The sequence below is a fragment of the Nerophis ophidion genome, linkage group LG23 (assembly GCF_033978795.1).
Source record: "Nerophis ophidion isolate RoL-2023_Sa linkage group LG23, RoL_Noph_v1.0, whole genome shotgun sequence".
NCBI classification, from domain to species: Eukaryota; Metazoa; Chordata; class Actinopteri; order Syngnathiformes; family Syngnathidae; genus Nerophis; species Nerophis ophidion.
This window is the reverse complement of record NC_084633.1, coordinates 39,834,480-39,848,069: the sequence shown is the minus strand read 5'-3', so window position 1 is coordinate 39,848,069 and position 13,590 is coordinate 39,834,480. Positions and strand designations below refer to the sequence as shown.

At 40.6% G+C, this 13,590-nt stretch overlaps 1 protein-coding gene across 1 annotated transcript in view; it reads left to right on the top strand.

Moving 5' to 3' along the window:
• The window catches only part of plbd1a (phospholipase B domain containing 1a), a 35,269-nt gene extending 22,631 nt beyond the window's left edge, over positions 1 to 12,638 (top strand). The window contains exons 8-11 of the mRNA XM_061884555.1: positions 1,533 to 1,673; positions 1,748 to 1,933; positions 7,121 to 7,227; positions 7,293 to 12,638. Of these exons, the coding sequence (XP_061740539.1) occupies positions 1,533 to 1,673; positions 1,748 to 1,933; positions 7,121 to 7,227; positions 7,293 to 7,469 (611 nt within the window). The 3' untranslated portion in view covers positions 7,470 to 12,638. The remainder of the gene's footprint in view (positions 1 to 1,532; positions 1,674 to 1,747; positions 1,934 to 7,120; positions 7,228 to 7,292) is intronic.
• Positions 12,639 to 13,590: the final 952 nt, after the last annotated feature.

Genomic DNA, 13,590 nt, shown 5'->3' with positions numbered 1-13,590 from the left:
TGAAAGGATGTGTATCTGCTGCAGGAACCTACAATAATCAGTACATGGTTAAGGTGAAAGGATGTGTATCTGCTGCAGGAACCTACAATAATCAGTACATGGTTAAGGTGAAAGAATGTGTATCTGCTGCAGGAACCTACAATAATCAGTACATGGTTAAGGTGAAAGGATGTGTATCTGCTGCAGGAACCTACAATAATCAGTACATGGTTAAGATGAAAGGATGTGTATCTGCTGCAGGAACCTACAATAATCAGTACATAGTTGAGGTGAAAGGATGTGTATGTGCTGCAGGAACCTACAATAATCAGTACATGGTTAAGGTGAAAGGATGTGTATCTGCTGCAGGAACCTACAATAATCAGTACATGGTTAAGGTGAAAGGATGTGTATCTGCTGCAGGAACCTACAATAATCAGTACATGGTTAAGGTGAAAGGATGTGTATCTGCTGCAGGAACCTACAATAATCAGTACATGGTTAAGGTGAAAGGATGTGTATCTGCTACAGGAACCTACAATAATCAGTACATGGTTAAGGTGAAAGGATGTGTATCTGCTGCAGGAACCTACAATAATCAGTACATGGTTAAGGTGAAAGGATCTGTATCTGCTGCAGGAACCTACAATAATCAGTACATGGTTAAGGTGAAAGGATGTGTATCTGCTGCAGGAACCTACAATAATCAGTACATGGTTAAGGTGAAAGGATGTGTATCTTCTGCAGGAACCTACAATAATCAGTACATGGTTAAGGTGAAAGGATGTGTATCTGTTGCAGGAACCTACAATAATCAGTACATGGTTAAGGTGAAAGGATGTGTATCTGCTGCAGGAACCTACAATAATCAGTACATGGTTAAGGTGAAAGGATGTGTATCTGCTACAGGAACCTACAATAATCAGTACATGGTTAAGGTGAAAGGATGTGTATCTGCTGCAGGAACCTACAATAATCAGTATATGGTTAAGGTGAAAGGATATGTATGTGCTGCAGGAACCTACAATAATCAGTACATGTTAAGGTGAAAGGATGTGTATCTGCTGCAGGAACCTACAATAATCAGTACATGGTTAAGGTGAAAGGATGTGTATCTGCTACAGGAACCTACAATAATCAGTACATGGTTAAGGTGAAAGGATGTGTATCTGCTGCAGGAACCTACAATAATCAGTATATGGTTAAGGTGAAAGGATATGTATGTGCTGCAGGAACCTACAATAATCAGTACATTGTTAAGGTGAAAGGATGTGTATCTGCTGCAGGAACCCACAATCAGTACATGGTTAAGGTGAAAGGATGTGTATCTGCTGCAGGAACCTACAATAATCAGTACATGGTTAAGGTGAAAGGATGTGTATGTGCTGCAGGAACCTACAATAATCAGTACATGGTTAAGGTGAAAGGATGTGTATCTGCTGCAGGAACCTACAATAATCAGTACATGGTTAAGGTGAAAGGATGTGTATCTGCTGCAGGAACCTACAATAATCAGTACATGGTTAAGGTGAAAGGATGTGTATCTGCTGCAGGAACCTACAATAATCAGTACATGGTGTTGGACAGGAGCAAAGTGAAGCTGGGCCACAGTGTCAGTGACGGTGCCCTGACCGTGGTGGAGCAGATCCCTGGTCTGGTGGAGTACTCGGACCAGACCCAAGCGCTGCGTTTGGGTAAGACCACACCCCCCCCCCACCTGTGCCCGAAAATGACAGACTCAAACGCGCCCCAACCTGAACTCCAACAGGCTACTGGCCGTCCTACAACGTCCCCTTCCACCAGAACATCTACAGACTGAGTGGCTACCAGCTGATGTGGCAGCACTACGGCCAGGACTTCTCCTACGACCTCTGCCCCAGGGCCAAGATCTTCCGCCGGGACCAGGCCCACGTCAAGGACCTGGACTCTTTAAAGCACATCATGAGGTTCAATGGTGAGTTGTGGTCTCCCTGCACCTATTTACCCTCCGGACAAGCAGGGTTTGGCTAAGAGACCTCCCGAATTCGGAGGTCTCCAGGTTGGCAAGTACGAATATCCAGTACTTTTATTGGCTAATACCAGCACTAGTATTAGCTAATACTAGCACTAGTATTAACTAATGCCAGCACTAGTATTAGTTAATACTACCACTAGTATTAACTAATGCCAGCACTAGTATTAGTTAATACTAGCACTAGTATTAACTAATGCCAGCACTAGTATTAGCTAATACCAGCACTAATATTAGCTAATGCCAGCACTAGTATTAGCTAATACCAGCACTAATATTAGCTAATGCCAGCACTAGTATTAGCTAATACCAGCACTAATATTAACTAATGCCAGCACTAGTATTAGCTAATACCAGCACTAATATTAGCTAATGCCAGCACTAGTATTAGCTAATACCAGCACTAATATTAGCTAATGCCAGCACTAGTATTAGCTAATACCAGCACTAATATTAGCTAATGCCAGCACTAGTATTAGCTAATACCAGCACTGATATTAGCTAATGCCAGCACTAGTATTAGCTAATACCAGCACTAATATTAGCTAATGCCAGCACTAGTATTAGCTAATACTGAACATGTTGGGAGCCATCAGATTCTATAAAGAGTCAAAGCAGGGACAGTATTGCCAACTTCTAAGACTTTAACTTTGTTTTTATAAAACACATTAAAACATACAATAAATACAGTTTTTAAAGATCAAATAATAATAAAAATATATATCTTTAATTACTTTATTCAATCTGACCAGATCTAATTAGGTCTGACTAGTCTAAGTCTAAGACTAGATATAACAATCTAAGTTTAAGACTAGATGTGACCAATCTAAGTTTAAGACTAGATGTAACAATCTAAGTTTAAGACTAGATGTGACCGATCTAAGTCTAAGACTAGATCTAACAATCTAAGTTTAAGACTAGATGTGACCAATCTAAGTCTAAGACTTGATGTAACAATCTTAGTCTAAGACTAGATGTAACAATCTTAGTCTAAGACTAGATGTAACAATCTAACTCTAAGACTAGATGTAACAATCTAAGTCTAAGACTAGATCTAACAATCTAAGTTTAAGACTAGATGTGACCAATCTAAGTCTAAGACTTGATGTAACAATCTTAGTCTAAGACTAGATGTAACAATCTTAGTCTAAGACTAGATGTAACAATCTAACTCTAAGACTAGATGTAACAATCTAAGTCTAAGACTAGATATAACAATCTAAGTCTAAGACTAGATGTAAAAATCTAAGTCTAAAACTAGATGTGACCAATCTAAGTCTAAGACTAGATGTAACAATCTAAGACTAGATGTAACAGTCTAAGTCTAAGACTAGATGTAACAATCTAAGACTAGATGTAACAATCTAAGTCTACGACTAGATGTGACCAATCTAAGTCTAAGACTAGATGTAACAATTTAAGTCTAAGACTAGATGTAACAATCTAAGTCTAAGACTAGATGTGACCAATCTAAGTCTAAGACTAGATGTAACAACCTAAGTCTAAGACTAGAAGTGACCAATCTAAGTCTAAGACTAGATGTAAAAATCTAAGTCTAAGACTAGATGTAACAATATAAGTTTAAGACTAGATGTGACAATCTAAGTTTAAGACTAGATGTGACCAATGTAAGTCCAAGACTAGATGTGACAATCTAAGTTTAAGACTAGATGTGACCAATCTAAGTCTAAGAATAGATGTAACAATCTAACTCTAAGACTAGACGTAACAATCTAAATCTAATACTAGATATAACAATCTAAGTCTAAGACTAGATGTAACAATCTAAGTTCAAGACTAGATGTTACAATCTAAGACTAGATTTGAGCAATCTAAGTCTAAGACTAGATGTAACAATCTAAGTCTAAGACTATATTTGAGCAATCTAAGTCCAAGACTAGATGTAACAATCTAGTCTAAGACTAGATGTAACAATCTAAGTCTACGACTAGATTTGACCAATCTAAGTGTAAGACCCACTTTTATTCTTTGGCTTTTAACACTTCGTGAGTTGTGTGGTCCTCTGTCCTCTGTTGTCCTCTGTGTTTTTTATACACTTTTATTTTTATTTTACTGTTTTAATTGATTTTACCCTTTAAAATAGTTTTTAATCATATTTGTTTTTATATTGTTTTTATTGGTTTTATTTTTATTCATTTTTTGTTTTATTCAGTCATTGGTGGAGCATAATATTGTTTTTAACATGGCTGTGCAGCACTTTGGAAACGTTATTGTTGTTTAAATGTGCTATATAAATAAAGTGGATTGGATTGGATTGAAGACTAGATGTAACAATCTAAGTCAAAGACTAGATGTAACAATCAAAGTCTAAGACTAGATGTAACAATCTAAGTCAAAGACTAGATGTAACAATCAAAGTCTAAGACTAGATGTAACAATCTAAGTCTAAGACTAGATGTAACAATCTAAGTCTAAGACTAGATGTAACAATCTAAGTCTAAGACTAGATGTAACAATCTAAGTCTAAGACTAGATGTAACAATCTAAGTCTAAGACTAGATGTGACAATCTAAGTCTAAGACTAGATGTAACAATCTAAGTCAAAGAATAGATGTAACAATCAAAGTCTAAGACTAGATGTAACAATCTAAGTCTAAGACTAGATGTAACAATCTAAGTCTAAGACTAGATGTAACAATCTAAGTCAAAGACTAGATGTAACAATCTAAGTCAAAGACTAGATGTAACAATCTGAGTCTAAGACTAGATGTAAGAATCTGAGTCTAAGACTAGGTGTGACAATCTAAGTCTAAGACTAGATGTGACAATCTCAGTCTAAGACTAGATGTGACAATCTAAGTCTATGATCATGAAGTGATGACATGTCTTCTAGTACAAAGCAAACAGTCCATTTGTGATGATTGACTACTGACAAAGACTTGAAGATGACAACTTTTGAGGGTAATTGTTATATTTATGTGTGGGCGCACACACACATTGACACACATTCACACATAGACACACTAACACACATACACACACACACCTACACGCAGACACAACTACACACACAAACACACTTACACACACACACAGACACACTTACACACACAGACACACACACACATCGAAACGCTTACACACATAGACACACTTACACACATAGACTCATTTACACACATAGACACATATGGACACACACACACACATTGAAACACTTAAACACACTTACACACATTGACTCAGTTACACACACAGACACACTAACACACATAGACACACCTACACACATAGACACACATAGACACAAACATACATTGAAACACTTACACACATCGACACACACACATAGGCACACTTACACACATAGACACACTTACACACAAAGACAAAATTACACACAGACACACTTACACACAAAGACACACTTACACACATAGACACACACATACACTCATAGGCACACTTACACACAGACACACTAACACACAAAGACAAACCTACACACAGACACACTTACACACAAAGACACACCTACACACATGACACACTTACACACACTAACACACTTACACACGTAGACACACTTACACACATAGACACACTTACACACAAAGACAAACTTACACACAAAGACAAACCTACACACAGACACATTTACACACAAAGACACACCTGACACACATAGACACACGTAGACACACAGACACACTTACACACAGACACACTTACACACCTGACACACGTAGGCACACTTACACACACATAGACACACGTAGACACACTTACACACATAGACACACTTACACATAGACACACTTACACACATAGACACAATTACACAAATAGACACACTTACACACAAAGACACACACACCTGACACACTTACACACTTTGACACACGTAGACTCACTTACACACTTACACACAAAGACACACTTACACACCTGACACACTTTGACACACGTAGACACAGTTACACACACATAGACACACTTACACGTACACACATGGACACACTTACACACATAGACACACTTACACACGTAGACACAATTACACAAATAGACACACTTACACACAAAGACACACTTACACACCTGACACACGTAGACACACTTACACACATAGACACACTTACACGTACACGCATAGACACACTTACACGCATAGACACACTTACACACGTAGACACAATTACACAAATAGACACACTTACACAAATAGACACACTTACACACAAAGACACACCTACACACAAACACACTTACACACATAAACACACTTTTAGATATATACACAGCTACACACATAGACACACTTACACACATAGACACAGCTACACACATAGACACAGCTACACACTTAGACACAAAGGCACACCTACACACATAGACACACTTTCAAACATATACACAGCTACACACATAGACACAGCTACACACTTAGACACAAAGGCACACCTACACACATAGACACACTTTCAAACATATACACAGCTACACACATAGACACAGCTACACACTTAGACACAAAGGCACACCTACACACATAGACACACTTTCAAACATATACACAGCTACACACATAGACACAGCTACACATTTACACACATAACACTTTTTTCCTCGGCACACAGTGTTGATTGTGACATAACAACAATCATTTGTGGAAAAATCCAGCATGAGATGAGAGATACTTTGCACTGATTAAAGCAGATGTAAGAGACAGACGAGCAACACGTTACTTGACCCACATCACACGGTGACGTACCAACAATAAAACATTGAATATCAAGAGTATGTGAAAGTTGGACTCCAGCCTTGTTCACATCCGCGACAACCTCCTTAAAGTTTTGTTATACATCAGAAATATCCAGCAGATAAAATGCACCAAAATGGTCAAGTGTGGAAATATTACCCATCATGCATTGTGGTGGATTTATATGGGTGTAATTTTGAATTATGTTACATTTTTTGTAATATCAACAAAGTTCAATGAGCAGGAGGTGAGTCATGTCTTACCTTTTTTCTGTTGGTTATGATTGATTTGCACCAAGTTGTCTGGATTGGGTCACAGAAGTTGACCCTTCAAAATAAAACCCATGGTCACCAACGTCTTATTAAACTTGTGATGTCGCGCTCGTAACTCTGGTCTTTCTCCGTCAGACTACAAGAAGGATCCGTACTCTCAAGGGAACCCCTGCAAGTCCATCTGTTGCCGTAACGACCTCAAAGAAGAAGATCCCTCGCCAGGCGGTTGCTATGACACCAAGGCACGTACCACAAGAAGATCACACCCAGCCTTTTTCAGCTTCAAACCTCTGTCGCGTTTGGGCAGGTGACAGACTTCCAAATGGCGGGCAGGTTCCAGGCGCAGGCGCTGAACGGGCCGACCACGCAGGACGGACTCCCGCCCTTCAGGTGGGAGAAGTTCAGCCAGGTGAGCCACCAGGGTCTACCTGCCTTCTACAACTTCACCTTCGTCAGCATGCAGCCTGTCCTCTTCCGCCCTTGACGCTTTCCTCGGGCAAGCTCACTTGTGTGCTGGCCCCGGGGGTCGCAGCAAACGTTTTAAAATAATATTTTACCCCAAAAACTTTTAAAAGTGTAATAAAAGAGCAAACAGGTGTAATTAAACAGGAAGATGTTGCAATAGAGAGGCAGTCTTTTACTTTGAAAATAATAACAACTTATGATTAAAGCTGCAAGCAGCGATGGACGGGACCGCTTTGGCTGCCAAGCCCAGATAAGCGGTAGAAGATGGATGGATGGATTATTACACAGAGAAAAAGTTGTATACACATGTGATGTGTTATAAATCAGTCTCATAGTAATAACAGTTGTAAAGTGGCTTAGGCATTTTATAAGGACGCCTTGGTGCCGCCATCTTGAGACTCTAATGCATGGTGAATGTAATGCAGTTGTTGTATTGAAGTGGGAATAGCAAACTTTCTGTTTATTTTAGTTGGGGCAGTCAGTGTATGAAATATAGGTCTCAGTGAGCCCTACATTGAGGTTTTTGTTTCAAGTGTGTATGACAGCCCTGCAGTTTTGTCTGAGCAGAAAGCCGCCATTTTGTGACAACAGTTGCAGCGCAATGGTTCTTTGCGGGCTCATAAAATCCAAACCGGGGTAGTAATTAAACTCTTTCTTTAACTTTTAATCAGAAAGTTTCAATCCCTCTTCTGTGCTTATTTGAAGCAGAAACGACAAACGGCCTCAGATGAGTTAATGTTTGAAAAAATGCAACATTTTTTTAGCCAACTTTTGTATTGAAGGGGGAATTGCAAACTTCCTCTTGATTTTAGCTGGGAGGTATGAGTGTATGAAATATAGGTCTAACTGAGACCTACGCAGTGGTTTTTGTTTCATGTTTCTACGACGATCCTACTGGAAGTTACAGGTAGTTGTATCCGTGTTTTCTTCCTAGGGAGCGCTAGAGCGCAATTTTGAGTTTTGGGGTTTGGTTTTTTGATTAGATCGCAATTTTCGCCAGTCCTGATGTGTGTGTCAAATTTGGTGAGTTTTGAAGCATGTTAAGGGGGTCAAATAGCAGCTCAAAGAGGCGGCAAAATAATAACAATAATAAAACCTTAGAAATTCAATAGGGTCCTCCGTCCCAAAGGGATATCGGTCCCTAATAAACAGATCCGAAGTTGGTCTAGAGCAGGGGTCTCAGACGCGCTGCCCGCGGGCCAATTTCGGCCCACGAAACATTATTTTGTGGCCCGCACCTTAATATGAAAATTTTATGTTAGTGCGGCCCGCAAGTTTTACATCAATGGCGCTTGACAACGTCATACTTGCCAACGCTCCGCTTGACAACGTCATACTTGCCAACGCTCCCGATTTTTCCGCGAGACTCCAAAATCTCAGGGCAACCATGCTCTCAGATTTCTATCTATTTTCACCCGAATAAAAATGTTCAGCACGGGGTGTCGTAATGGTACTGCCTTTAGCATCCTCTACATCCTGTATAAACAACGTGCCAGCCCAGTCATATGTTGTTAGTGGCTTTTGAACACACACAAGTGAATGCAAGGCATACTTGGTCGACAGCCATACAGGTCACATTGAGGGTGGTCGTATAAACAATAATGATAATAGTAATAATAGATTATTTTTTTGTAAAAAAGCACTTTACGTTGAGCAAACAACCTCAAAGTGCCACAATGTAAAAACATTTGTAATAATAATAAGAAGAAAATAAAATACAAATAAATAAAATATAAAACTAGAAACAGCCCAATAGCTAGAATCAGCATGCATGTTTATAAAAAGGCTTTTTTTAAAAGATGTGTTTTTAAGCCTTTTTTAATAGCATCCACAGTCTGAGGTGCCCTCAGGTGGTCAGGGAGAGCGTTCCACAGACTGGGAGCAGCGGAGCAGAAAGCCCGGTCTCCCATAGTTCGTGGCTTTGTCCGTGGAGGTTGGAGGAGGTTAGCCTGTTTGGAGTGGAGGTGTCGTGTGGAGGATTTGGGGGTGAGCAGTTCTTTGAGGTAGAGGGGGGCATTTCCATGGAGGCACTGGTGAGTTAGAAGGGAGATTTTGGATTCAATGCAGAGCGAAACTGGAAGCCAGTGAAGGGATTAGAGAGTTGGTGTGATGTGGTCATGTTTCCGCACTCTCATTAGGATCCTCGTAGCACTATTTTGTATGTACTGCAGCTTCTGAATGTTCTTGCTGGGGTTCTCGACAAGAAGTACCTTGCAATGTTAAATAACTTTAACACTGTTACAAATATGCGCCACACTGTGAACCCACACCAAACAATAACGACAAACACATTTCGGGAGAACTTCCGCACCGTAACACAACACAAACACAACCGAACAAATACCCAGAACCCCTTCAGCCCTAATTTTTCCGGGCTACAATATACATCCCCGTTACCAACTAACTCCGCCCCCTACACAGTAACCACCCCCTCCGTGCGTCGGTTGAGGTAGTGTATATTGTAGCCTGGAAGAGTTAGGACTGCAAGGTGTTCTGGTTATTTGTTCTGTTGTGTTTATGTTGTGTTACGGTGCACAAGTTCTCTTGAAATGTGTTTGTCATTCTTGTTTGGTGTGGATTCACAGTGTGGCGCATATTAGTAAGAGTGTTAAAGTTGTTTATACGGCCACCCTCAGTGTGACCTGTATGGCTGTTGACCAAGTATGCCTTGCATTCACTTGTGTGTGTCCGCATAAAGCCTCACACAATACATGGTTGGGCCGGCACGCTGTTTGTATAATGAAAAGGCGGACGGGATGACATGTTGAAGAGGACGTTAAAGGCGGTGCCATCATCACGGCACGCCTTAATATTATTGGCCTGGTGAATATCAGGGCTAATTCGGGAGGTGCACTGAAAATCCTGAGTCTCCCGGATAAATCGGGAGGGTTGGCAAGTATGATGCCAGGGCGGGAAAGCCATTCAAAGAAGGTGGATTCACTAAAGACTGCATGTTAGATTTTTTTTTAGAAATATTTTCTAGCGGCCGAGCCTCACCCAGTTTCTGCATCCAGTGGCCCCCAGGTAAATTGAGTTTGAGGCCCCTGGTCTACAGATTTAAAAGTAAAAAATAATTTCAACTACCACCATCAACGTGTGAATGTGGAAGAAATAAGTTGTGGGTGCAACTTATCAGAAAAATAAATAAAATATATATGACTTATTTTTAAGACTTTTATAAGTTGGGGCCTTTTGGATCCTTTTTTTTTTTACTGTCATTGATTAAAAAAAAAAAAAGAATAAACCAAAAGCATTGTTGTTATGAATAATTGACCCTTTTAAGGTTACAATTACTAAACTCCGCTCCCTGTATGATCAGTGTCAGAGCTTTGCATTGCCTGCAGTAAGTCCAACACGTTTCCAGTGAGGGTTGGACTCCGCCAAGGCTGCCCTTTGTCACCTATTCTGTTCTTAACTTTTATGGACAGAATTTCTAGGCGCAGTCAAGGCGTTGAGGGGATCCGGTTTGGTGACTGCAGGATTAGGTCTCTGCTTTTTGCAGATGATGTGGTCCTGATGGCTTCATCTGGCCAGGATCTTCAGCTCACCCTAGATCGGTTCGCAGCCGAGTGTGAAGTGACTGGGATGAGAATCAGCACCTCCAAGTCCGAGTCCGTGGTTCTCGCCCGGAAAAGGGTGGAGTGCCATCTCCGGGTTGGGGAGGAGACCCTGCCCCAAGTGGAGGAGTTCAAGTACCTAGGAGTCTTGTTCACGAGTGAGGGAAGAGTGGATGGTGGCGTCTTCAGTAATGCGGACGCTGTATCGATCTGTTGTGGTGAATAAGGAGCTGAGCCGGAAGGCAAAGCTCTCAATTTACCTGATTATCTACGTTCCCATCCTCACCTATGGTCATGATCTTTGGGTCATGACCGAAAGGACAAGATCACGGGTACAAGCGGCCCAAATGAGTTTCCTCCGCCGGGTGGCGGGTCTCTCCCTTAGAGATAGGGTGAAAAGTTCTGCCATCCGGGAGGAGCTCAAAGTAAAGCTGCTGCTCCTCCACATGGAGAGGAGCCAGATGAGGTGGTCCGGGCATCTGCCACCCGAACGCCTCCCTAGGGAGGTGTATATGGCACGTCCGGCCAATAGGTGGCCACGGGGAAGACCCAGGACACGTTGGGAAGACTATGTCTTCTGGCCAAGAAGTGGCTGGGGAGAGGGAAGTCTGGGCTTCCCTGCTTAGGCTGCTGCCCCCGTGACCCGACCTCGGATAAGCGGGAGAAGATGGATGGATGGCACATTAAAAATGACACTTTCAGCATTTTTTTTGTGTAAAAATAATGCATTATTTAGTTATTGTCATGATCCGTGGTCCGGATCATGTTTTTGTATTTTCTATTCTTTTTGGACTTCTTTAGTTCCTGCTTGTGCACCTTTCTGAGTTTGTTTTGGTTGCCATGGTTGCATATTATGTTCATCTGCCTCTGATTAGTGTTCGGCCGCTCACCTGCTACTGAGCACTAGTCAGAGGCACTATTTAAGCCTGCCATTGCCAGTCGGTCTGCCTGGCGTCATTGTTTCATGCAATGCCTTTCTTCTTTTCATGCTTCATACCAAGTAAGTTTTTGTTTATTCATGCTACAGTTAGCGAGTTTTTGTTTTTCCCTGTCCATAGTTCATGCCATTTGTTCATTCAAGCCACTGTTTAGTGAGTTTCTTTCATGTTTTTTAGTTTCACGTTTCATGTCCTAAGTTTTTTGCCTTAGCTTTCGCACGCTTTTTTAGGCACGCTCCCCTTCGGGTTGTTTTCTGTTTTTTTGTACCCTTTTGAGTTTTTGTAATTAAACATGTTCCTACCTTCTACCGTTGTCCAGAGTAATCCGTTTGCATCCTGGAAGAACAATCCAGGATGCTTAAAAAGTATGTTTTCACTTGTTTTAGTACGTATTTCAAAATAGCCACATAAATAATAATTTTTGACATTGATTTTAGGTTATTTAGATTTCCGTTGTTGTGCTTCCATCCACTGATTGTTTCAGTAATCGTATGCGTGTCACAAATATTTGAATTTTTGTATTTGATGCAAAAATATCTAAGTAAGTACAACATATGTTTGTGCTTGATGATTGTTTTTAGTGCAAGAACAAAACACACTAGAAATCCTTATCAATCTCGTCTTTGCCATCCTTCTTTCACCTTCCTATTTCACTGCTGATATCATGCCATCAATAAACTTGTAACTATTGTACTTCTGCCTTCTGTGTCTCTTCCTGCCAAAAGGCACTCGTGAGCGTCAAGATGTAAACACATTTTACTCGTTTTGGAAAGTCAACAACGCTGACAGACAAGACGATTAATAGCGGCGATGTTGACATTATCGAGTAATCTGCTGTTTCCTCGCTTCCTTGCTCCCTGTAAGATTATTGTCGATCATTGATCATGCCTCTCACCTGGACAGAAGAAGCATGAGTAGGTATTCCAACAAGTTGACAGCCATTTGAGAGCTGGAAATGGCAAGGACAACACAGCAAGAGGCTTGGTTCGGCCCCCATTTTCTTCGCGAGGATTTTGTATCATTCTTCATCTAAAAGGGAATGTAGGAACATCCAAGAAGTCTGCACCTAATGACAGAAGACGTTGTACAGTAAGTGATGTTTTGTTATGTTTGTCGGCTCTCATTAAGTCTGCAGTGAGTAATAATCAGTCATGTTGTTAAAAAAAGGGAAGGTTGTGTGTTTTTGAAAGTAATTAAATATTTAGAATGCATTAAAAAATGTGTACTTGTCTTACAAAATGATTGTGAATGATAAACAACATCCCAAAAAAATGCAATTCCCCTTTAAGGGGTTCCATCGATCAGTGTTTCTTAACCATAGGGCCCTTTTTCCGCCTTGAGCGCCCCTTAGAGGTCTGCCAAAAAATATTGTTTCTCAGCTGTGGTCCGTATGGGCCACAGCTGCACTCAGTTGTAATACACTTTTCCACCACCTGTGGCAGTAATGACAATGTCAAACAAACATAAGAAGATGAACTAACATAGAGAGGTTAAAGCGCAAAATTTATGACTACAGTGGTGAAGCTGTAGTTTTATATGCACTTAAATTGTATTGACGTATTCTTATAACAAACATTTATCGTTTTTATTATTAATTTAGTTAGTATCTATTTATTGAAGCACCTTGTAATTGTATGTAAATGTT